Source organism: Conger conger, chromosome 1, assembly GCF_963514075.1.
Source record: "Conger conger chromosome 1, fConCon1.1, whole genome shotgun sequence".
Taxonomy (NCBI): domain Eukaryota; kingdom Metazoa; phylum Chordata; class Actinopteri; order Anguilliformes; family Congridae; genus Conger; species Conger conger.
In genome coordinates, this window is record NC_083760.1 from 19,342,407 (window position 1) to 19,368,088 (window position 25,682).

A 25,682-nucleotide genomic window follows, 5' to 3' on the forward strand; every position below is an offset into this window, starting at 1 on the left:
CTGGCCAGTTGGACGCTCCGCCTCCATTTCGTGCCCTTGCTATTAGGCGATTTCTGAATGTACATAAGCATTTTGTATTGAAATGCCATGTGGTAGGTACAAGCAGATCTCAATTTAGCAAAATAAATCTTCAAGTGAATCCTCACTGAAATAAGTTTAGTAAGAGCGGCATATACCCCGAGACTACTGCAACAATGCCTGCGCAAATCATCAGGGGAAAAGAGGTTTCTGCGTGAGTTGCACTACGTTACATTGTTTATTTTAATCCTTTTTTGGCTCGTTGCAAAGATCACATACATTTAAACGTTAGCTAACTAGCTATCTAGCTGTGTTTTAGCTGGCATATGCGAGAGACCAACTAGCTCACGTCAATATAACTAATTTAGCGGTAGGAGTTGAACATGAAGAAGTGCCTCGCTAACGTTAGCAACATTCTTCTTATTAGTATTATAGGCCTACAATTGGATAACAGTAGTGGCCGCGTGTTATTTAACTGGCGATTCTCTAAATTGTAGATACTGTTGTGACTTTCAAACTTGCAGCCACGTGCTGTCGAACTTTATTAAGCAATCATGCTAACGTTAAAGGGTTTCGTTCAGTTAACGTTAGCAATCTAGCTATCCACAGTAAATGCACCGTTATATGCAACGACACTAGCTAGCTACTAACGTTTCGTATTGTTGTATATTTTGTGGATATACAGCTCGATTAGTCGTGTCTGCGTCTGCAGAAGTTACAGGCAGAAATTCTAGCTAGCTAACAACACCATTCATACATGCACCATTTTATAGCTAGCCATATAGGTTGTCAGCTTCTGCCACATTCATGTTTGGGAAACTAATGGAAAACAGGGGGGTCAATTTGTGGGATACTATGCATCTGCCCTACTTTTGAAAGGTTTTTACAGTGAATACCCCGCTAGCGTAATTCACGTTATGCATGCTACTAAAACCCATTCCTGTGTGGATTGTCAAAGGGTAACTTACTGCAGGTTCATATTGCATTGCTAACGTTAGCTGCCTGTAACGTCCGAAAGGTTGTTGGTTAGCTGTCTTTAGCACACGAGTGGACTATTGGCCATTTCATCTCGTGCAAACGAACTCTTGTAAATGACGATGGAACTGTTGGCTTATTGTCTCGGCTAAGTTACGTTAGTCATGATTCGGCTATTAACATTAATCGAGGGACCAGTCTGAATTTTTACTCATGACATCAATTCTAATTGGAGTTTTAAATTGTGACAACACGTCCGATATGAAGCTGGATAATTCTTAGTCTGCATTTCAACACTTGCCATCAAATACCCTTCACTTTTCTTCAAACTGAAATGACTAAAATCTGTAAAACGTGTTCAAAGTCGCAGGCCTTCCTTGCCACCTGATTCATTTAATAAGCTATATTCGTGTCCTGTCCTTTTCGTGAAAAGTTTATGCATGTCACACGACCTGGCAGTGTGCTTCTCATTTTGGCCATCCCACCAGTAACTACTCACAGATTTAACAAAAGCTGGCCTTCCAAACCCATTCACTATGAGCCTTTTAATTTGCCGTCCCAAATCACATTGCCAGAGGCAATTCATGAATCATGGAGGACAGTAGGGCTTGAGGGTTCACTGCATATAACCACTGCATCCATGTGATTGTACTTAATTTTATGAATTGCATTCATGTGGTTGAAATGAATGAATCTGTTCTTGTTTGGCACTGTTTGCAGGTCACATACTTGTGGGTGTGTCTATTATCTTCAAACAGTCATGCGACTGATTTACAATTAAGTCAAAATGTTGCCTGGCCTCGGTCTTATTTGTGACATTGTGTTTTTGATAAGAGAACAAAGGTTGTTCCTCACTCACTTTATCAGATACTGACTGGATAAGGGGAATATTGCAAAGCCTGGTGAAGTGCAATTGGCATCACCTAAACCTAAGATTTCTATTGCAAAATGTAATGGAATTATGTGTATTTTGGGTAGTGTTTGGGATCCTTCTTAACAGCATGAAGCTGTATAATAAGTTATAAGTATAATAATTTATCCCCTTACAATATCATAAAATACATGTTCCTTTTATTTAGCATTTCCTGTGACAAAGTAGATCATACCAGCTCTTGCTGCCATTTATACATTATTATCGATGCTAGACTGTCATTACCTCACTGTGTCCACGGAAAGGACTGTCCAAATTGGGTGAAGATGTCTGCCTTTGTGGCAATTGTATTCTGACAGAGTAGTTTGCATTTCAGTCTCCAAAAAGCTGCGGCCACTTGTGCGTTACTGTGGTTGTTAGTTGCCACATCTAAAAGCTGAAAATGTGAGGTGTAGATTCTTCACTATCCATAGATCTCCTCTGTCTTTGTCTGTACTTGACTATCCTTCAAACCTTAATGTTGAAGTCACTGCCCGTGAAGCCATTATTTTGTCTTTTATATCAGGCTTATATGTCACACGCAGGCAATTCTGTGCTAATTGATGTGAAACATTGCGAGCAAAAAAAGCAAGATGTGATCAGACTTTTAAAAGCTGCCATGAACCCAGTCGGGGAGCCATGAAAGGGCGGCTCTCCTGCAACGGGCAGCACAGCCCTCTGGCCTCACACCAAAGCAGCTCTTTGGATCCTGTCCATGTGTGTCCAAAAAAAGATTGTGCACTCCCATCCATCATGCATTTTGATTGGCCAGCTTGCACATTGGCTGTATTTTGATTGGCTCTTGTGGGCCTTGCCCTTAGATAGCACTTTCCCCTTGGTCACAGTTTAACCATTGTCTCCTTAGCTGCAGGATTTGCACCTACGGCATAGCCATGATTACCCCATAGACCTGAACTGTACCTACAGCAGGGCCCCTGAGCAAGCATGAGATGACTGTAGTGGCAGAAAATGTTGAATAAACTGGCATTAGCCTACTCTTGGAGGAGTTTCTCGCTCTCTCTGTCTCATTCTCCCTCTCACTCTCTCACTTACACTCTCTCACTCACAACCCCTGCGCAGACACTTTCCACTTTATTTTCTACAGACATAGCATGTCCATCTGAGATGCCCATTCTCTGTGCTCTGTGTTGCTTTGTGTCATCCCCTGCACACCTTTAATTCTGGCAGCGTCCTTATATTATGACGAATGAAGAGATGCTGGAGTGCCGGGCTTTGTCTGCAGTGCTCTGAGGAATTAAGAAGTCTCTGTATGAGACAGTCATGACAATTCTGTCCCTTGGGCGATGCCTGGTCATGGATGTGCTGAGCTGATGGGGTGTTTGTTCTGTCGTTACCAGGCAGGTGAGAGGACAGCTGAAGAAGGATGTGGAGCAGATGAAGAGCCAGTTGCCAGATTTTCGCCCGGGCCTTGTGGTCTTACAGGTTTGTGAGAGGTTCTTTTTAGTTGCATACCTAATCTCTCTGGTACCGGCCACCTGACATCCCCTCACTCTTCCTTTCTTTTTTCCTTACTTGCTGCCTCAGGCGGATGACAGGTAAGGCATAATTTAATATTAGTGACCTTCACCCACTAGCTTAAGGTCAGTTGTCTGGGGCTGCATTGGAAAACATTTAATCCTTCCGGCGCTTAAGGCCTGATATCTCAGCATTTTCAAAGCAAATGAACACTAATTCAGAGCTGCTGTACCAAGGAGAATAAAATAGGCTGATTCAGTTTTAGTATTATGCGCTAACAATGGAAGTACAAGTAAAATATGAAAAATATTAGTATAGAAATGAGTCAGAAGAATAGTTTTAACAATGTACTACTTGTCATGTAATCTAGACAGAATGCAATTTGAACTGTCTTTTTTTTAATGAGCCTGAATTCCACTGAAGTATTTTGCATGAAAATATATCAAGTGAAAAAGGAGGTTGTTTTTAATGCAATTCGGATTCTGTCATGTTCTTTCATACAGCAGAAGCCCTGAATGGGAAAGACTGTTTAAGCTCAAATACATGGTGAACTGAAGCTAACGGCAGACTATGCAGGATTTTACACAAGCCATTCTTCACAAGAATGGTAATATATCTTTAGAATTGTGTAATGCCAAAGATATGGTGCTCCAAAATCGACACAAACCCTCTAGGAGGGGCAAATCAAAGGTACAGTCCGGGTGGTCGAACAGGGTCGATCACGAGTGAGGCACCGGGGCGAACAGATCAAGAATGGCTGGGCAAGAATTAGAGTCTTAAGGGAGGGTCAAAATCCAATCAGCGAACAAATAAAAACTGGCAAGGCGAGAGTCAATGTCAAAAACAAACAAGGCAATTGTCGTACACGAAATCCAAACGGCAAACAAAGCTAAAGGGCTAGGTGAGAGTCTTAAGTCGAACACAAATACGGTCATACCCAAGTAAATTAAGCAATCACTAATCCACAGTCACAAACGCAAAGGGTTGCAGAGCTACCCACATCGGTATAATCACCAGCCTTTTCAAAGAGACGAACCGGAAGTAAAACGAAGCTGGACACGCATGAAGCCAAGATGCACGACTGCAAGGACTAAAGCTTTCGACAGAGGTCTTACATACAGAAACATTGGGGGAACTGCCCCTTTAAAGAGTGACATGTTCTGCTTTCCAGGTGGGGGACCGAGAGGACTCCAACCTGTACATCAGCATGAAGCTGAAAGCTGCGGCAGAGGTAAAGGGTGGGGAACGGAGACGAAAAGTTGATGCTATTAGTCTCTTCAGGGGTTAATGGTGTCGCTGTGTTAACACTGGCTATATTACATTTAGAGGAGTTGTCCTTTGTACATCACTTAACACTGTCCTTGCTTTTCAAGATTGGGATCAATGCCAATCACTTGAGGCTGCCAAAAACCGCTACAGAGGACGAAGTGAGTACAACCCGCCAATGACATTCTGCATTGAATTATTTTTCTTGGTGCTCTTATTCAGAAAAACTTGGCAAAATGGCTTCCAGTTTTACAGACACTCTTATACAGAACAACTTGCAGAGATTGCATTTTTCCCAAATCCATTCATACAGCTAGACATTTCTACTGAGGCAATTCAGGTTAAGTACCTAGCTGAATGGTACAACAGTAGTGCCGGAGCTGTGGATCAAGTTTTAAGCCCAGTTTCCTAACCATTATTCTACTCTGCCCCCCTATATTATGTTGAGCATACCTTTGGATATTTGCTTGAGCAATACAGTTTCAGTACTTTGCTCTAGGACAGGGGTTTACAACCCTTTGAATTGGGGACCCCCTCCCTGCCTCTTAGTCATCCCAGGTTCTAGGGTACAGCAGTCATATACTGTAAGATGAAATGTCTCTGAAAAAAAATGCCATTGCTGTTGGCTATCTAGCTGCATGAGGATCATCTTCAGTAAGCTCTTCTACAAGCGGTTTGTCTTCCTTTTATAGCTAATTAGCTAGACACCTACACATGGTAACCTGCCATCTTGCTACTTTTAACGGCCAGGTTGCTTGTTGGCTAGCTATGAGCAGTTGTAAAAACTGAAATGCTGCAAAAACAACCGCACTGTGGAGTGTGTGAGGTTACTCTGAATGTATTATCTTTTAAGTAGTAGCTATAAGTAATTACAGCAGAGAGTACCATCATGCATGCAAACTAGCACAAAAATTAATTAATAACTGATTGGTTAATTGTATTGTAGCTGTATTATAGCTCCTCTTTTTGTGTTTTTTGTGTAACTTTGGAGAGCAGAATCACTCTGAAAATTTCAGAAAAGCATGAAAACACAGCAAAAGCTGTCTCATGCCATCTGCTCACGTTGTTTATGTTTATGAAAAACCTGTCCGGCATAGCAACAGTAACCAAGAGAGTGCATGGTTCCATTGGTGGATCAGTAGGGGCCTGGTGTTCAGAAGTGTGCTGAAGAATTTATGTGTCTGTTCCACTCTGTGGTCTTCGCTCTCTCACTCTCTTCCTCCTTCAGGTCCTGCGCAGTATCACAGAGGTTAATGAGAACACTGCTGTCCACGGTCTCATCGTCCAACTGCCCCTGGACTCCATCCACACCATTGACACCGAGAAGGTCACCAATGCTGTGGCACCAGAGAAAGATGTTGATGGGTGAGACCCTTTCCCCCAAAACAATATGTGTGCTCTGTCAGTCAGGCCGAGATGGAAATGTGGTTTTGAATACAGAAGCCCGCTTCTCCAGTGACTGTTTATATGTTAAGCAAGAGGGTCCTTTGCCAGGTCTTATTGCCGTCTTGTGCGCAATATCCAACTGGCTGTCATGAGCTCAGTTTACTTATGGACCAGATGGAGAAAACTGTGCCCTTTGGATGATGAGCACTATAAGTTCAAGCACCTCTGTTTGCAGGCACTCTGAGTCTTTGCATCTGTTTTTGGCTCTGCACTCCAGCAGATTGGATTTAAAATGAATCAATGAATACGAATGAATAAAGTGCAGGCTGTCACTTTATACATTCAAAGAAGCCTATTGTTTGGCCAATGTCTGCTGTTTTCTTATTTCTCAGCCTCTCAATGTCTTCCTTGACACAACTCTGGTCCTTATGTTGATGAATGCTGATAATAGACTCCAAAGGCAATCAAAAGCCTAGAATCAAGACTAGGCACTGAAAGCTTTCTTATACCTGCACTAAGGACGCCATTAAATACACCAAACTAATCAGAAACAGCTTAGAAGCAAACTGTCCAATTACTTTTGGTCCCTGAAAATGGGGAGAACTATGTATAAAAAGGGATGTAATTCCTGCACAGATTACCTGATATGAATGGAAATTCTCTCAAATTGACTGTCTGCACTTTAACCAACATTTTTTTTTCATTTCAAATCCAATCCGCTGGTTTACAGAGTCATTGGACTGCAGAGTGAAAGGAACAATTAGCTGGCAGAATGTGTTTTGGAGGAGACATGGTAGATGGGTGCTATGAAATAACGAGCAGGCAGTCCATACAGTTGTGTCATCTGATTTTTTTTTTTTTTGTATAATTGTTTGTGTGTTTGTGTGTATGTGTATGTGTGTGTGTGTATGTATGTATGTGTGCGTATTCCCAGTCTAACCAGTATAAACGCGGGGAAGCTCTCTCGTGGGGACATTGGCAGCTGCTTCCTGCCTTGCACTCCCAACGGCTGCATGGAGCTCATCAGGCAGACAGGTGGGCACCGCATGAAATCCATTCATTACAGGGAAGTAAATACGCTGGCTTCAGTGTGGGCACGTCAGAGACTTTCATTGGCTCCCTCAGCCGTTGCACAGCCTTTGCAGCATTCGTTTTCTGTGACTGAAGAAGAGTAGTGTGTCGTGTGCAGTCTGCCCTATGAGTAAATAAAGCAGCACTGCTCAACTCTGTGTCCTGCGGGCCTCAGCGTGCAGGTATTTGCTTCAACCGTGCGCTACACCACCTGTTTTCACTAACTGGCTTATTATCTGAACCACGCAGGTTAAATAATTGGTGAAATCAGCTGGTGTAGCGCACGGTGGGAGCAAATACCTGCAGACACTGCGGGACGTGGAGTTGAATAGCGCTGAAGTAAAGTAATGAAATGTAATTCAGCACACGTAGTGAAAGCACTAAGCTTAAACTCAGGCCTCTGCAAAGGGCAGGCAGAAGGGAAATGGCCAAACCAGACAGTGTTGGCACATTTGAGTCATCCGTTAACTCTCTGTTCCGCGTAGGCGTGTCCGTAGCAGGGAAGAACGCCGTGGTGATTGGGCGCAGCAAGATTGTGGGCTCGCCTATGCGAGACCTCCTCCTCTGGAGCCACGCCACCGTGACCACCTGCCACTCCAAGACCACCGACCTCGCTGCTGAGGTGAGAGGCTCACGAAGCGAACCTCCACAAAGAGACGCCACCAAGCAGCGAGTGACACAAAGAGCCTCCACAGAAACACCTTTCCACGAAGACATGCCAAAACCCCATTAAATATATATACGGCAAGCGCCCACTTCTGCTTCTGGCATTAGCAAAGTTAGCCTGTGAGGATATCACAGGGCCTGATATTGTTATTAACCCACGTTGCTCCGGAAAGTTCAGCGTGGTCTGCAGTTGAACAACGATGCCTTCTCCCCTCCAGGTGGGCAGGGCGGACATCTTGGTTGTCGGGGCCGGGAAGGCGGAGATGGTGAAGGGAGAGTGGATAAAGGAGGGAGCGGTGGTCATCGACTGCGGCATCAACCACGTCCCAGGTAGGGGCCGAGGGGTCAAACATAACAAAAGATTTTTCAGTTTCTGAGCTCCTTCCTCTGAGTCGTGTCCATTGGTGCAGTGCAGAGGCTGGGTGTGAGGGCGCCCTCTGTCTCTGTCTCCCAGACAGCACCAAGCCAAGCGGCAAGCGTGTGGTGGGTGACGTGGAGTACGCCTCTGCCAAGGAGCGAGCGGGGTTCATCACCCCAGTCCCTGGGGGTGTGGGCCCAATGACTGTTGCCATGCTCATGCAGGTAAGCATGATTGGGGTGATTGGTTAGGAACCAGCCAATCGCAAAGGGTTAATCAGTCACATCTGGAGTCATATTATTGGATCCGGTTAGGGAGGAGTTGAAGGTTTCCTATCAGAATAAGGTCTTTGGCAGTTTTGTTTGAAACTCCACTGCCTTGTGTTTAATCCAGGGATTTTTGCATACTGTGTGAAAAATATATGATGCTATTGCTCTTCAAAAAGCAATATTGGTCCTGGACAGCTACAGTGAGTGCTGTAATCAACTGCTTTCATTGATCAATTAAGTGCTGAATAACAACAAAAACCAGCACACCCTGTGACTCTCCCTGTCCTAGTCCTTGGAACGGTGATGAATCTAGCCAGAGTCTGTCCCTGATGTGCCAGGCCATCTGTGGCTAGGAGTCCTGTGGAGTGCAGAATTGGCCATAGCGCCAGACAAGAAAGGCTGACTGAATATCCCCTGTTTCACTATGCAAGCGAATCTGTGAGCAACAGTTCAGGCCAGGAGCCAGCAGCTTCCCTGCACTGGTTACATACGCGGGGTGGTCATCCAGCACAATGCCTGGCTGGTCTACTGCAAAGTCAGAAGAAGCTCAGTCTGGCTCCTTGCTCTGTCAATTTACATTCTAGTGTAAATTGACAGAGGACTTTATGGCAATGGGCATACAAATCTGAATTGCTGTTCAAAAAAATATATGACGATGGTGTTCTCTCTGTGGCAAAGAAGGCTGTACTATGTGGAAAAACAAATGACAACACGGTAATTTTCTCTTTCTTCTGTTTAAATGCTGCAGTTCTCTGAATTCAAGACAGAATGTTTACTTACACGTTGTTTGCCGAAATGAAGCTGTAATTGTTTTCTCCCCTCAGGAAGTGTAAACGCATTATCTTTGCTTTCCTCGCAGCTTACGAGTTCAGTTTTTAACCGGGGTCCTTTATTCCGAGTGTGATTGTTTCCTCAGAACACGGTGCAGAGTGCCAAGCGCTTCCTGGAACAGTACCAGCCAGGGAAGTGGAGTATCTCCTACACGGAACTGAACCTACAGAAACCTGTGCCAAGGTACAGCTCGCGCTTAGGCTGTTTTTATCCTGCTGGTTACGTTCCCCACGGCTGACCATAAATAATGTGTGCTGTCGACCGGACACAAGGATTTGGTTGTGCTCATGTTTTTGTGAGGACTATGAAAATGGCATCCTCAGGAGCTGACATTTGCAAGCTCTTGTTTCTGCTGGTTAATAAATGATGGCGTGACCCCTGCCTCCCGCAGCGACATTGTGATCTCCCGCTCCTGCACACCCAAGCCCATCGACCGCCTAGCCAGGGAGGTCGGTCTGCTCTCCGACGAGGTGGAGCTGTATGGGAAGACCAAAGCTAAGGTCCAGCTGCAGACCATCAAGCGCCTGCAAGCACAGCCCGATGGGAAATATGTGGTGGTCACAGGGTGAGACCCCCCTATTTTTTCTCTTTCCCTCTCTCTCTCTCTCTCTCTCTCTCTCTCTCTCTCTCTCTCTCTCTCTCTCTCTCTCTCTCTCTCTCTCTCTCTCTCTCTCTCTCTCTCTCTCTCCCTCTCTCTCGCACACTCATTCAATCACGCTCTCATCACCTCCATTCATTATGTTAATAGATGAGCAGCACTCAAATTCCTTTAACCAGCAGAATTTTTGTTTCAGAGCAGCAGAGAGGAGAGTAATCAGTCGCATGGGTCACATGACAGACATGATGCCGCTTTGGCATGGCTGCTGTAATCTCTCCCTTCTTGACCGAGCGATGTGGTTTGCATCCCTCCAGAATCACGCCCACACCCCTGGGGGAGGGGAAGAGCACCACCACGGTGGGCCTGGTGCAGGCGCTGGGAGCTCACCTGAAACTCAACGTCTTCGCCTGCGTCCGCCAACCCTCCCAGGGCCCCACCTTCGGGATCAAAGGTGAGCGAGGTTATTGCTCAATCACGCCACAATCTGTATTTCAATCTGTCCTCAATGAAAGATGCCATTTGATCTGTACTTTGATATATGAATTTACGGGATTAAATTGGTTTATGAAGTTATCACTTACTGTAGATGCATATGTTTATGCCAGGGGTGCACAGCAAGGGCCGATCTGCTTCAAGATTCTTTGCCAACTTCTGTGCACCCCTGGTTTATGGTCATGCGTTTCAATGATGATAAACCTACAGATTCTGTACTCAGGTGGCGCTGCAGGAGGTGGATATTCCCAAGTCATTCCTATGGAAGAGGTACGGGATTGACCTATACGGAATACATAGGCTCTGGAGGGGTTCATGAAGGGTACCAGTGTACTGTGGCAGTTAATGAGCAGAGTTGTGCACCCCTAGGCAGATTGAATTACGAGATGGGCCACTACTTCAGCGAATATCCAGTGTTTAAACAAATGGCATGTATGAATGAATAATTGTCCTTCAGATATGATTTTCTATTTTATTGTGCAACAACACAATACATTGTATTTTCTTTTTACTTGAGCAAAACTAATCAAATTTTCAGTCTAATTTAATTAAATGTGTTTAAAGAAAAAAAGTGGTTTAGTGGCAGTTGTCTGTGTTTGTATTGTATTTCTTCCGGCTGCCTGTCTGATTCAGTCCTACTAAGCAAATTGACTATGCTGCTAAAGATAACTGCAAAACAAAATGCTCGCCATTTGATTCACCCTGAATAAGTGGATTCGGTAAGCAGAGGTTGAAATACAGTACATGGTGCCAAAATTTCCCATCTTATTGATTCTAGTTCAACCTCCACCTCACTGGCGACATCCACGCCATCACTGCCGCCAACAACCTGGTGGCTGCCGCCATCGACGCCCGCATGTTCCACGAGGCCACGCAGTCCGACAAGGTGAAGACCAAATTATTCCCCATTTTAATCTTCACCATGGCCTCGTAGCTGGGGAGGCTGGCCCCTTCATACACTGTAACTGTCAGTCAGTGTGCTTTTCCGTAAACGTACAGTGGCTTCGTTGTGCATTCAGTGCATTAGAGATAATCCAGCCTGTTCCTCTCAGGCTCTCTTCAATCGACTGGTCCCCCTCAGCGCTGGACAGAGGAACTTCTCACCCATCCAGCTCAATAGACTGCAGGTGAATACACTATATTTTTGGTCCCTCAATTTCTGTTGTTCTCAACCTATTGACAGTATGGTCAGCATTCCCTAACCAGACTGTCTCAAGTGGCCAGCAGGAAGAGATCAGTCCTGAAACCTTTTCCCATTCCGATTGAGATTTTTTATAAAATATTAAAGATATTCTATTGCACTTTTAATTGTAATCGCTTACGATGCATATTTATGTACACATAATCTCAAAACTCTTTTTTATTTTTCACCCAAGGTGATTTATGCCACACCGTTTTGCAGCTTTGGCCACAGTTAAAGCCTGGGGAAAGTTTTGAGAAACGTATTTGGTACAACTTCCTATTCTTAATTATAGTATTGATGAGTACTTAGAACATCTTGTCAAGTGTTTGTGCACTTAATTCCCTTTCATAATGGGTCTGTCAAGCGAGTAAATGTGATGTGTACATGCCGTAACGTTTGCAATCTCCCATCTCCCATCTGGCCCCAGTGCTCGCCTGTCATTAATCAAACTGTTGCAAAACCCAGCTCCAGAGACGAGAGACTGGTGACACTCCAAAATGGATGCCTAAGGGAATGAGATTGCTTAGTCATTATGTTTCAGTGACTGGTGCCGAATGTGGAGTTGTTGATCTGCTTTTCTTTGTTCTTCTTGCAGAGGCTGGGCATTGAGAAATCTGACCCCTCCACCCTGACAGACGAAGAGATAACCCGCTTTGTCCGGCTGGACATCGACCCAGACACCATCACCTGGCAGAGAGGTACCAGACTGAAGTGTGTGTGTGTGTGTGTGTGTGTGTGTGTGTGCACCCACTTACATCATAAAACAGGTTGGCGAAGTGTGAGATCAATCAGTCGATCTTTATTTTGGCATAAATGCCGTTTATTAGTAAGTTGTCGCATAGTGCTTCAAAATGGACGTTTTCCAGTGAGAATAAAAAAGCCAGAAAAAAGTTCTTCGATTTTGCGATGGCCAGCTGTGATGCTTATGAAGGCTTTAAATAAATTTGTTCAAGGATTTGCGATGTTTGAAAACCTTAAGGCTCTTGCGGCGTAAGGTAACTTGAAGGGTATCCCACATTGACCTTAGTGCAAGGGCAGGGTGGACCTCATCCCTCCAGGTCCTTGTCCTTGAGTCTAGGACTTTGGCTTAGGGTGGATTTGGAGCAAAGTGGGGGAAAGTGCAGACTCAAAAGAGCTAAATCTGTAAAACTGTATGTCATCTTCTCTACTTTATATATCAGTCCCGTATGCTTGTATTTTCCTCAGTTTAGGTTTCAGGTCGAGGTCTGTGGTCTGTTGACCAAGATTACATTGTGTCCTTATCAGGGCCACAGCTATGAATTCTCAGGCCTGGGACAAAATATATTTGGAGGGCCCCCCCATCTGCGGTCCTTATATCAAAATCTTAACAGTCTAATGCTAATAACACCTGTAAACACAGCAATTATTAATTTATTCATTCATTATCCTAACCCGCTTATCCTGAACAGGGTCACAGGGGGGCTGGAGCCTATCCCAGCATACATTGGGCGAAAGGCAGGAATTCACCCTGGGCAGGTCGCCAGTCCATCGCAGGGCACACACACCATTCACTCATACCTACGGGTAATTTAGACTCTCCAGTCAGCCTAACCTGCATGTCTTTGGACTGTGGGAGGAAACCGGAGTACCCGGAGGAAACCCACGCGAACACGGGGAGAACATGCAAATTATACACAGAGAGGCCCCGGCTGACGGGGATTCGAACCCAGGACCTCCTTGCTGTGAGGCGGCAGTGCTACCCACTGCACCATCCCTGCCGCCCTAAAGACAGCAATGACTAGTTAAAATTTCTTCCAGTGGTTTATAGTTATGCAGATGTGATTTTATTGCAGTGATGGACACCAATGACCGGTTCCTCAGGAAGATCACCGTCGGCCAGTCTGCTACAGAAAAGGGAATCACAAGGACGGTAATGAAGCCAGCTGGAAAATGTGAACTTTGGCACACTACAGATTGTGTTGCATAAACTGATAAGAAAAAGCAAACGATCCTGACAGAGTGGCCTACATAGCAAGTCACCTTCAGAATCATCAAATGATAGGCATGTGACTGTGGAGCCACTCTGTCACGACTGAAGTAACGCAGCAATGCCTTTGGTGGTCTAGGGCCGGCGAGCCCTAGAGTGGCAGTTGTGGCGTGGCTCAAATTACGCGCTGTGCTCCCCCAGACGCAGTTCGACATCTCGGTGGCAAGCGAGATAATGGCCGTGCTGGCCCTGACCAGCAGCCTGGAGGACATGCGGCAGCGGCTGGCCAAGATGGTGGTGGCCAGCAGCCGCAGCGGGGAGCCCGTCACCGCTGAGGACCTGGTGAGCGCTCACGTGATGTCACGTGTTGTTCAGCAGTCGCCTCTGCCTCTCCCCCAGCCAGCTGTGTGCTCTGGCAATGTCTGATACTGTATGCTACGCTGCTAAAATCAATGAGACTTTATCTTTTCTCATGTAGAAACTATTAGCTTGTTTTAAGTCCAGTGAAATATTCTTCCCCACTGCCATTCTCATTGGCAATATTTTGCCTTATTTAGCAAAAAGCATAGAAATCAAATTTAATTCTAAATATGACTAAAATACTTGTTGATTGACTTTTTGTTTTTTGGTTTTTGCAGTGTAACCAGAACAGTGTATCTTAGTTCTTTTTTGTTTAGATAACTTTATTACTTGCTATATAGTGAATACAAAGTTTGAAACATGTTGCTAATGCTGTTCAGAACATCTTGGGAAGAGTATCTTTGCCTCTGATAAATATAGGGGAGGCATTGGAATGTCAGGGCTAGAGAATTGTGTGATAAACTTTTGGAGGCTGAGGGGTTGGCCTGTCCTTTGTGTTGAATATGCACTGTCCTCTGCCCTCTACAGGGTGTGAGCGGGGCACTGACCGTTCTGATGAGGGACGCGATCAAACCGAACCTGATGCAGACTCTGGAGGTAGGCGGAACACCCAGTCACGGTGTCCAATCAAGACCCAACTTCATGGGCCCTGTGTGCTCTGTACTGTCCATCATGCTTGCTCATTATTTTAGATTCCGTAATGCTGTTTGGGTTGCCCTGCAGTAATTTCACACAAAGAAAGCCAGGCGCAAACTAGCTGGTGATTGCTGCTAGGCTATTTTCACAATGTCTCAGAGATGGTCTTCTTTGCGTGGTTCCTCTATTCTTCCTCTCCCTAGTCAGTTGGACAAGCGTGTCTTTTATGTTTTTATGTTCTTATTCACATTTGTGCTTGTGACATTATCTCTGTTGTAAACCGACAGCTTGTTAATGGCCATGTTAAATTAAGCTTTGTGTCATATATAATCGGTCTGTTATTTACTAATCTCAAGGTGTAGAAGTAGCTGTCAGCCTGTTGAGGAATTCACTGGTGGCTTTGTATGAAATTGGAGAGAAGCAGGCCTCAGTGCTGACATGTAGCAGTGTTTGTGCAATGGGAGACTTCTGTCTGCTGCCTAACCGCTGAGGGGTCTTCTCTCTCCAGGGAACTCCTGTGTTTGTTCATGCAGGTCCATTTGCCAACATCGCTCATGGCAACTCCTCCATCTTGGCTGATAAAATTGCCTTGAAGCTGGTGGGCCCCGAAGGATTTGTTGGTGAGTCAGTCTGTTGTTCAGTGCCACTGGGATGTTACCGTGTGTTCTACTTCATTTCAGTGACGACAAGTATTATTAATTCTGCCCACGGGCATCGGCGTTCTCTTCCTGGTTTTAGTATCTAAAGCGCATGCAAAACGTTCACAAAGAGCAATGATGTTAGGTTCCCAACACCGCCCCAAGAGCTCCCCCTCCTTTGTTCAGCTATGTTAACATTTAGCATCCAATAGTTATGCAAAAAGATACGTCATGTCCTGTGGGAAATCATTTTACAAACAGCTCAGACAAATAGCAGTTGGCCCCTAAAATATGAACTCTTCTCCCAAAATTGAAACGGCATTGTACACAAATTGGAATGGAGGCGCTTTATTATTCCCAATAGCCCCAGAACAGTCTCTAGAGCCCCCCACAGTACATTTTCCCTTTCCTGGAGTTTCCCTGCTGATTATTCCGGTCTCACAGTGACTGAGGCCTGATTACTCCTGTCTCACAGTGACCGAGGCTGGCTTTGGGGCAGACATCGGCATGGAGAAGTTCTTCAACATCAAGTGCCGATACTCAGGCCTGCGGCCGCATGTCGTGGTGCTGGTGGCCACGGTCAGAGCCCTCAAGATGCACGGAGGCGGCCCCACGGTCAGTGAGCACAAGGGGCTGGTCCTCGGGCGAGAATCTGTAATGTCTGGTTGAATGCTAAGCTTGGCCAGAAATCTGTTATATTACAGGGCGCATAATCCAATATGTGCATTCTGTATTTTTTGTATTCTAAAACTTTGGAATTATAGACTCTGTTTAGACTTCAGACTCATTTAAATTCAGCGAATGTACACCACCTGGAATGACCGCTAGTGCATACAAACAGGAGATCCTCTCGTTTCGTTGGGTATCTTTGGGAGTTTGCATAGACGATATCTTTGTCTCTACCTGAATACAAATGCATTCCTTTGAATATATTAACATTTCCTGGGCACTACTGCCTCTTGGAGATTATTTAAAAAGGCCTCATTGATTTTCTGGCCTGCTGTACATTCACGTCATTTGTTCCCACTGAGAATTGTGTGTTTGGTCTGAGAAAATGAGGCTTGTTGGGTTCAGTCAGGGTGTGATGGTTCCTCTACCTCTCTGCTCATTGCGATGCAGCTGGTGTCTGTTACTCTCAAATGACGTCTGCTGTTTTATTGTAGGTCACAGCGGGGATGCCACTACGTAAAGAGTACACAGAAGAGGTAATTTGCCCTATGTGCCCATGTACAAGGGCGTGTGTCATGAAAATCGTGTTGCCCAGTGTATTAGCATTTTTTAGGATGAACTGAAAGCTATCTCAATAGACATGTTTTATAGATGTTCAGTGCCAGTTCACCCCGTACCAATAGCATCCACTCTACCAAGCACGTCCACTCAAACTGTGGATTTGAGGCCCATCAAGCACAGGATGTAGTGCTTGACTATTTGTTAAAAAAATGTTGATAGGGTTTACATAGCTGCTGAAAAATTTGAGCCCTTATTATTTTATTGGGTTTCTTATTTCAGTTGATGGATATCGAGGGCCAGATTTACTAAGGAAACGCTACTTACTTAGGAAACTCGTTTGCAGTCTCAGATACCAATATATTAACGACTAGTCTATTAAGACTATTACCAATTACGCAGTCAAATGAATGAAATGCCTTCTTTCGCAATTTTGTGGTGGGTAACGCCCATAAACGTCGATTACAAGGTGCTGAGAAATGGGTATGCAGCTACAAGAAATAGAGCCATTTTCGTGTCTCAAGGCCATTCGAAGCCTTTAATTGTATAGGTCCGGTGAGAAAATGGCCAAACTGGTAAAACTGGCTAGCTTATCTGTGCACTTTGAAATTTGCAGTATCATTTTGTTTTGCAACATTATTTGCAATGCAATACAACATTGACCCGTGATTACTTCTCGAATGTCACTGGATTCCAAAGTTATTAAACAAATAGTGTTACAGGTTTAAACATCAGTCTCCAGCTTTCCTCACTACCTTCTACATGGGCTATGGTTATGATTTATTCATCCCAGGTATTCCCAACACCCATACCTGGGATGTCTCCTCAATATCTTTTTTTTTTCTGTCAGTGACTTTCCTCAGATTGCTCAGAAACAACATCTGTTATTTGCTTTTATCTTTTGAATCAACGACAGAGCTTCTCTATGAGCACCATCATGCTCTTGTAAACACATTACTAGTGACATTTTCTTTGCACTCATTCAGTGTTGCGAGTCCTCTAACATTGGTATCAATAGTTAGAGTATGATCCTTGTGTGGCTTTGTGTTGCTAGATGGCATCAAACTATTCAGAATATTTCTGCTTGAAAATGGAACATTTCCGCTGATATATACATGTACATTAGAGATACAATGACAAAACCTTTTTTACAAAATGACAAAATTGGTAAGTTTTTGTCAAAGAAATGCACTTCTCACAATACGATGAATACTTTGCACTTATTGATCACTTGTTGCCCGAGTGTCCGGCTCTATATAGAAATGCATTCATTTGCGTAATGGCTCTGGTTGAGAGTGGTCTCATGTGAAATGCTGTCATGGTAACCGTACATACCGCCACCTTCTGTAGAACCTTGAACTGCTGGAGAAAGGCTGCAGTAACCTGAAGAAGCAGGTGGAGAACGCCAAGACCTTCGGGGTTCCTGTAGTGGTGGCTGTGAACGCCTTCAAGTGAGTAACCATGCACCGTCCTGCCTGCTAACCTGGCCAGCCCCTTTGTTTGCTCCATTCTTCCTCTTGCACTGTCTCCATTAATTCGATTGTGGTTATCCTCAGTCACACTAGGTAAATTTTAAACCAGTTAGAAAGTTGGTCGAAGATACATTTTAATTTGAGTTTCATAGGCCTGAAGGCAAATGTTTTAATTATGTTATAACTGGAATACAGTTTTTTTCGTTTGGTCCTTTCAACCCAGTTTCTCATAGAACTGCAATTTCCCTGCACTTGAAGTCCTGGGATCTATTGCATAAATTGGAAATTGTGAAATTGTTTTTTTTTTTTTTTTTTTTTTTTTTTTACTCTGCCTGATTGATGTGACTTCAGAACCGACACAGAAGCTGAGTTGGATCTAGTGTGCAGCTTAGCCAAGTCTGCGGGAGCCTTTGATGCAGTGCGCTGCTCTCACTGGGCTGAAGGGGGCGCTGGTGCGGTGGCCCTAGGGCAGGCCGTGCAGAAGGCAGCCAACGCACCCAGTAATTTCAGGTTCCTCTACGACGTGGAGGTAAGGGCTGGCATGCCAGGCCATGTTTATTCAAACACAATGCATGTGCTCTGCAAGTTGATTGAATTTTCTGTTGTTTTTTATTATTATTATTATTATTTTAATTATGCCAACCATCTGATTTCTCTCAACCACATTTTCACATTAGAATAAGAGAGATTATGTTTGCAGATTCATCATCGACCACAGCCTTTTAAACAAATCTATTATAGTGTCTTTAAAACGCGAATTCCCCCTGTGCGTTGAATATAAAACGGCGTTAATAAGGCAGCATGTGCTATGCATATGTCAATGTGAGGCCTGTGGCATTCTCTTCCCCTCTGACAGTCAGAGTGAATCCAGCTCAGACACCCAGAGATAGACTGTGTGAAATAGCACATTTCCCCACAGCACCACACCTGTCAGTTGTGTGCTGGAGCTAATGCTCTCAGTGGGAAACCAGGGATTTGTAGGAACTGAGCCTGGCTACAGCAGCAGAATAGCTTGCCCCTTGAAACATGAATTTAATACATTTTTCCCTCATATTTCAAGGCGGATGTGGTTGTATGTAAATCCGATTTGTAACCCCTGTGTGTCAGATTTCAGTCCTGGGTTGTAGCTACCTTTGAACAGTGCGTTTGCTTAACCTGAATTGTTGCAGAGAACACCCAGTTGTATAAACGGTTATTCATGCAGTATGTACAGTTTATTTACAGAATATTTACATTTCTCTGAGTAAGACTTATTCTTATTATGTCTGAGTAAGACATATTGTTTGTGCACGTGTGTGTGTGTCTCAAAGCTACCCATCGTTGAAAAGATCAGGATCATTGCTCAGAAGATCTACGGTGCGGATGATATAGAACTCCTTCCTGAAGCTCAAAACAAGGTGGAACTCTACACCAAACAGGTGAGAGACCAGCATCGTAGAGGCGGGGGGTGTTTTGTATGTAGGTAGCTGTGTGTCTGGGGGAACAGGGGCATGGAGTTTGCATTTAGCAATGTGTCTGTCTGTGTGTGTGTTTGACTGTGTGTACGTCCGCAGATTCTGTGTCCTGTGTAGACGGAGAAGGCAGGCCATGCCTAAGTTTAAATGCCAACCAGTACTGTTTAACTGCAAAGGTTATTCAGTCAATTTACATCTTGAGGCGACATGTGGATTTGAAATTGATCAGAAACTAAAAGGCTTTACAATCCTGCACGAATTTGGGGAAATGCTAATACCATTAACTTTTTGGCAAATTATATATCTGGAGCGATTGTGTTTAATCACCATGTTATTTCATTATGGGATTGTTGAAATGACCCTGTTTGCTTAATTCTGCATTGTTTTTAGGGCTTTGGGAATTTGCCCATTTGCATGGCCAAGACTCATCTCTCCCTGTCCCATGACCCGGAGAAGAAGGGCGTGCCCACGGGGTTCATTCTCCCAATCCGCGATATCCGTGCCAGTGTGGGCGCTGGATTCCTCTTCCCACTGGTTGGCACGGTGAGCACCACACCTTCCGATACTTCCAACTTTTATTTCTATTTATTTTACTTACTTTATATACTTTTTCCTCTTATCACATTTGTCTCCTTGCAATGATCATATCCTCGTATTGTTATTGCTTAAAATAACAACAAAAATCCTAATCCTAAAAAAATAACACTTCCCAACAGTTTAAAAAAGAAAAAGAAAATAATACTTCACACAAGTGGTGGACTGCTGATTATTTTTTGAGAGAATGGCACTTTTCAGTCTAAGAACTTCCCTGGATATGTAATATACAGTACCCTGCATTCAGAAAGTTTTCGCCCCCATTGATTATTTCTTGTTTTGCATGGTCAAATTTAAGTAATTATGTTCTCAAAGCCTCAACTGGCTGCTGATTCAAAGGAAACCACAAACACCTGCAGACACTGCAACCCTCCAGGACTGGAGTTTGACTCCAGTCCAGGGCATCCAAATTACTTTGATGCCCTGAGAATGATATTTAATAACCTGTAGATGGTCTTGTATTTACTCTTTTATTAACAACCGACTAGGGCATTACCATTTTTCCGCGACAGTCATAAAAAGGGATCCACAATCCAAAAAGGATTTGGTCAGAAATGTCAGAATTTCAATATCAAAATGCAAGAGTGTTTAGTGAAACTACCTTCAATCACTGCCCAGAAAAAAAACAGGATTTGAAGAGCCTCGGGGACTCTACAGATTCATCTGCTATGCCAGATGAATTGTTAAAAACGTATCTTTGAGGGTTTTAAGACGTGTTGATTTAGCCATGGCCGACATGGTGTTGCGGAAGGAGAACAGGTGTTTCACAGGGAGCTGAACCAGCATAGGAGACATGAATGCACTTCAAGGCTACTTTAGAATTCCCTCCATCTGCCATTGCACAAACATGTACATCTTTCACAACACCTGGTGGATTTAGCCAGTTTGGCGGTAATTATTTCTGCTAATGGTTAAGTGCCATTTTATTTCAAGAAACGTGTTTGTTTTTCTGTCTGGTGTAGATGAGCACAATGCCTGGGTTACCCACCAGACCCTGCTTCTACGACATTGACCTGGACCCGGAGACTGAGCAGGTCAATGGCCTCTTCTAAGAGGAGTGCATAGGTGTACAGGTAAGAAAGCAGACATGTTTTACGGGAAAGTGCAGACTAGAAAGAATTTTGTAGGCTGAGATGCATGTTTGAATCAAATAGTATATTTATGGGGTTTAGGTTTCTATACTTGTAAATCTCCATATGCACAAGCTGTGAAGCATTTTAATTTGATCCTAATGTGGAAACTAGCATTGCAATGAATGAGGAAGCACCTTATGGTATTAATAACAATAGTAATTTCAGATTTACTTTTATTTAATTATTTTTCGTTCACTTGTTTATTTTGCAAACAGAGTTGTACTGTATTTTCTATTATTGAACTTGAAATAAAAGGACAGTAAATGAGATGCAGTGCAACAAAGCACAATCCAGGTTCAGCTGATGCCATCTCTCTAGCCATTTGCAAAGTTTTCTGTGCTTTTTAAAACCAGATTACTGATGCTTTAATAATTGTTTTGTGGCTTGCCTGACCTTTCTCTCCTCCATTTTCTCTCCCTCGCCCTCCCTCTCTCCCATGTCTCCCATCATGTTCAGGACCTGTATGCTGCTTGGAGGAGATCAACAGCCTCCACAAAATTCTTGTGAAATGTGATGGAATCATTTCCTTTTTGTAACTCGGAAGCCTTTCACTTCTACCAATACAATGATTAGATTTTTTGTAGTGGATAACTGATATCTTGAAACACACAGCACTGATGCCTAGGCATTGGCCATTGCAACTTTTGTTTACTCTCTGTCTGCTGGGTTTGTAATTACAGAAGTCCTTTCCCAGATCCTTTGAATTTGTAGTTCAGCCTTGGTGTGTACAATTTTGTCTCAAAGGAGGACATGCGACAGTTTTTACAAACATTGGCTTTCGGTTTGTTTTCTTAGTGGTCTAATCTGGATATAATTTGACAGAAGTGTACTAAAGGCAAGATTGTAAAATGAAATTTGAACATGTGATAGCGTCTTTTCTACTGTAAACTGACACTATTAAATTAAATGTTGAAAGAAATAAATTTAAATTCTATTTTATATCTTCAATTTAGACAGATGTGTAATCCCGTCTTGAATGTCATGATCAGTGGCGATCTGTGTCCACTGAGGGTTATTTTGTTATCTGTCTCTCAATAATAATTGTAGTGACCTTTTTGGTTTCTCCACATTACTGATCTCATGCCCATCTGTCTTCATTTTGCAAAGCATTCCCAGTGGCCCATATCACAATAATAATGGCAGCTAAAATAAGACCTGTCTAATGGTGTTTGCTGGAGAGGCTGATTCTGTTCAAGTTCAGATGTAGCCTGCCTTCATGGATGACCAGCCCACTCATACACATTTAGAGCTGTTGGTTAAACCGTCCAATCATTGTTACGAACCTTTATCTCCAGACCATAGTGATATTCTCATTCTTCTCACAGTTTTAATCAAAACTTCCTGCTAGAATGTGCAGACAAGTTCTTAATTTGCATGTGATACAGGGTAATGAGATATTCAATTGCTGCTAATGTCTGTGTTAGCTATAATAAAAAAACTAATTTTTCCTGCAGTGTGAATATCTGTTATGAGAAATTGGAGTATACGCTGTCTGGAGGAACTATTTAATTGAGATTTATGAAGGCATATTATACAAAATTGATTCTGGCCAGCCGTTGGTAGCTGTGTATCTGACACAGTATTGCAGACTACCGTGTGATAGCAATGAACTAAGAAAAACGCAGTCTAATGATTCTGCTTCATTTCGGAGTTGCTTTCCACAAAAGCCATTTAGCTAGCCATTAAACTGACTTGCCATTAAATGTGTCATTATGTTATGTTGTTCTGTATAAAAACTGTTTTAGATATAAACCATTGTCAGATTAATCAAATAGGCCCGAGTCCTTATCTTTCTTGTATTCTTAGCGCTTGAAACTGTACTTCCCTCTAGGGTCTTTCAGTGCACTTGTTCCTGGTGATGGGTATGTCCTTTGCATTTTGTTGTATGTTGCTCTGGATAAGAGCGTCTGCCAAATGCCAATAATGTAATGTAATGATGCCACTTGTGTTTGTACTTATTCATACCAGTCAAGCAGTCACTTGCAAACCCAGCTCAACATTGTAGTAGTCAATCCATACACGTCTCCTCTTGCCCTCGTCCTCCTCTTCTATTGTTGGACCACAGAGTTCAATGTATTGGACACATGCTTCTCTGACACAGCACAGAAAGAAAAAAGGGCCATGCCTCGAAATGTCCCGAACCATTTTTAGAATGACAAATACAAGCAGACAAAAAAAGTATTGGGCAGAAGTGAACAATGCCAATGTATTATAATGACTGAGCATATGTGTTTTATCATATTTTCATGGTGAAAATCTTGCATGTGCCTTTAATCTGAGTAATATACACAGATTGCATGCAATCTAATTTTATATATTAATATACAGTATATACAATATATATTTTTATTTAAGCAGTTCAGTTCAACAGTTAAAGTACTTGCTCAAGGGTACAGTCGCAGAGCCTCAGCTGGAAATTAAACCCTCAACCTTTGAGTTACAAACTCAGTTCATGAACCTTTATACTGCACTATCATCCACTGTATGCCTTGTCACTTCTAGGTCAGACTCGCACTGGTGTCATCTCCCATATAGCCTGTTGGACTGTAACGAATGTGCATTATTTGCATTGTTTCAGTAGTCTAATGATGAATGGCTTAGAACTGTGAATTTAAGACCATAAATGAACCGTTTTACTTGTTTTAGTCATGTATTAGAGTGAGATGCTGTCTTTGGATTTGGTCGATTTTAAAGACAAGCAGGGTGGCCATATATTCATGCTATGTCTAACTGTCTAAAGCGGCTGTCGAAAGCTACAAATAGACATGTTGTACAACAGATAACTGTCTGGAGAACTTTGTCAAACAGTGGATTTTGGAAATAAACATGCTGGAAGATTGTTTTCATTTGTAAGCGAAGAGTTGATTTTTGGTCCCATAGAAATCTACATCTTAATATTAAGCATCTCTAATGTTTGCCTCGTGTCTACATTATTGCACACTTCTGTTCACTTAACGCCTGCGTGAGAGCGAATGAACGCCAGCATATTAGACTGATTAATGCCTGCCTGACATCAGCCACAGGACCAAGCTCTTGGTCCCTTGTCGCCGCTAACCATATGCAGAGACCACAGCTGCTTGGTAGTTTTAAAATTTTCTAATCATTTAGAAAATTATTAGAAAATTACACGTAACCGTGATAATGTGTGCTTCAGCATTCAAAGCCGACACGTACGTCAGACAAATAAGCTTCACCTAATTGGGTGCATGCAAATTGCACTCGTCCGTAACTGCCTCTGTTCCCAATCTGACGTCACTGCTGACTGAAAAGAGTGAATAGTGATGACGAGTGCACTTAACAACGTGTGAAAATTCCACGAGAGGACCTGTGGAGAGTTTGGCCTGGTTATTGCAATGTTTCGAAAGCCTACGTTTTCCCTTGTAGATCTTTGTGGTGTTCGCTTCCTTTTCAATGTCTGAATATTAAAGGAATAACATGGTGGTTGGTCACACTTTCAAGGTTTGTATATGCAATTTGCACAATATGGCATTGAAGAAACACGATGATATTATTAAATATGTACGTTCTTTAGTTTTGGAAAAGTAAGCGTTTTAAATGTATCGTCCTATTTTCAACCGGTTGAGAACGTTTTCTTCGCCGTGCGTCACACAAGGATAACCACTCCCCTTATCCCTTCTATAACTCGTGACCCACAGTTTGTGTCGCTGGCCTGCAGGAAAGTAGCGGCACGCCGTATCTAATGGACAATTCTCATTACCACGCCCAGGCAGTTTGGATGAGCTTTTATATGCTTATAGGCTTAGATAATACGTTTTAAAGATAGTAAGAATCTTTAAAATAAATAAATAATAATAATAATAATAAATAAATGACTGATTAACACAAAAGAAGCATAGCCTACCGTTGATTTGTATTCGGAGGACTTTATTTCAAGGACCTATCTCTCCGGTCTTATTAATGGGGCCGTCACTTTGTTTTAGATGGGGTGCAGATTAAAATGATGATGTGACACTCCGAATGTGATGTTTTCCGAGTCAGACAGGAGCATGGAGAAGCACTGAGTCGCTCTGGCAGTGAACAGTCGGAATGCTGGAATAGATGCGTTTCGGTTCTCCCTCTAGATCCCATGACAGAGTGTAGCCTATTCTAGATCCCAGTCATCCCTTTGCATTGACTTCTGACATGGGAAAAAAATCCTGGTTGTAATTCTTCAACGATTTACAAGCTGTTTTGACTTTTTACAACGATGATCCAGATAAGATACTGCCGATATTGGGAAACAAAGGGAGAATCGCAAAGTTGAGCTTGTTCTACCTTTCCTACACTCCATAATCTTAATTTAGATTGAAAGTACATTTTGAACCAAATCATGTATACTAATAATCTTTGGATAAGAGGATCGGAATGCTTTGTCTAGGATAAGGAGGTGAAGGATCACGTATAAGATCTACATGGTTTAACCCCATCCACTGCTTTTAACTTAGTGTTTACAAATTGTATTGAAATAATTATACCGAAGGACTAGGACGTACTTAACTTCACAATAGCCTATAGGATAATCATGACTTGACCTTCGATTGGCCTGAATAACTATAAACGGCACTGCTGTCAAGACTGCAGGAAAATACGTACGTTGATGATCAGATAAGACTAGAAAAAATGTGATCACTCACACACACACACACACACACACACACACACACACACACACACACACACACACACTGTTTACCCTACATTTTGCCGAGAAAGATGAAAAC

At 43.1% G+C, this 25,682-nt stretch overlaps 1 protein-coding gene across 1 annotated transcript; it reads left to right on the plus strand.

The window, feature by feature from the left end:
* Positions 1-23,803, plus strand: LOC133127483 (C-1-tetrahydrofolate synthase, cytoplasmic-like). Its single transcript, XM_061240416.1, has 28 exons — positions 1-232; positions 3,262-3,346; positions 4,551-4,610; positions 4,753-4,806; positions 5,874-6,010; positions 6,966-7,066; positions 7,588-7,724; positions 7,987-8,098; positions 8,223-8,350; positions 9,312-9,409; positions 9,618-9,791; positions 10,139-10,275; positions 10,540-10,586; positions 11,095-11,202; positions 11,369-11,443; positions 12,095-12,197; positions 13,314-13,390; positions 13,649-13,789; positions 14,336-14,404; positions 14,952-15,063; positions 15,557-15,696; positions 16,245-16,286; positions 17,659-17,759; positions 18,132-18,309; positions 19,091-19,198; positions 19,625-19,777; positions 20,791-20,901; positions 21,418-23,803. Exons 1-27 carry the CDS (start codon positions 195-197, stop codon positions 20,878-20,880), a joined length of 2,805 nt encoding a protein of 934 aa, XP_061096400.1. The 5' UTR covers positions 1-194; the 3' UTR covers positions 20,881-20,901; positions 21,418-23,803.
* Positions 23,804-25,682: the final 1,879 nt, after the last annotated feature.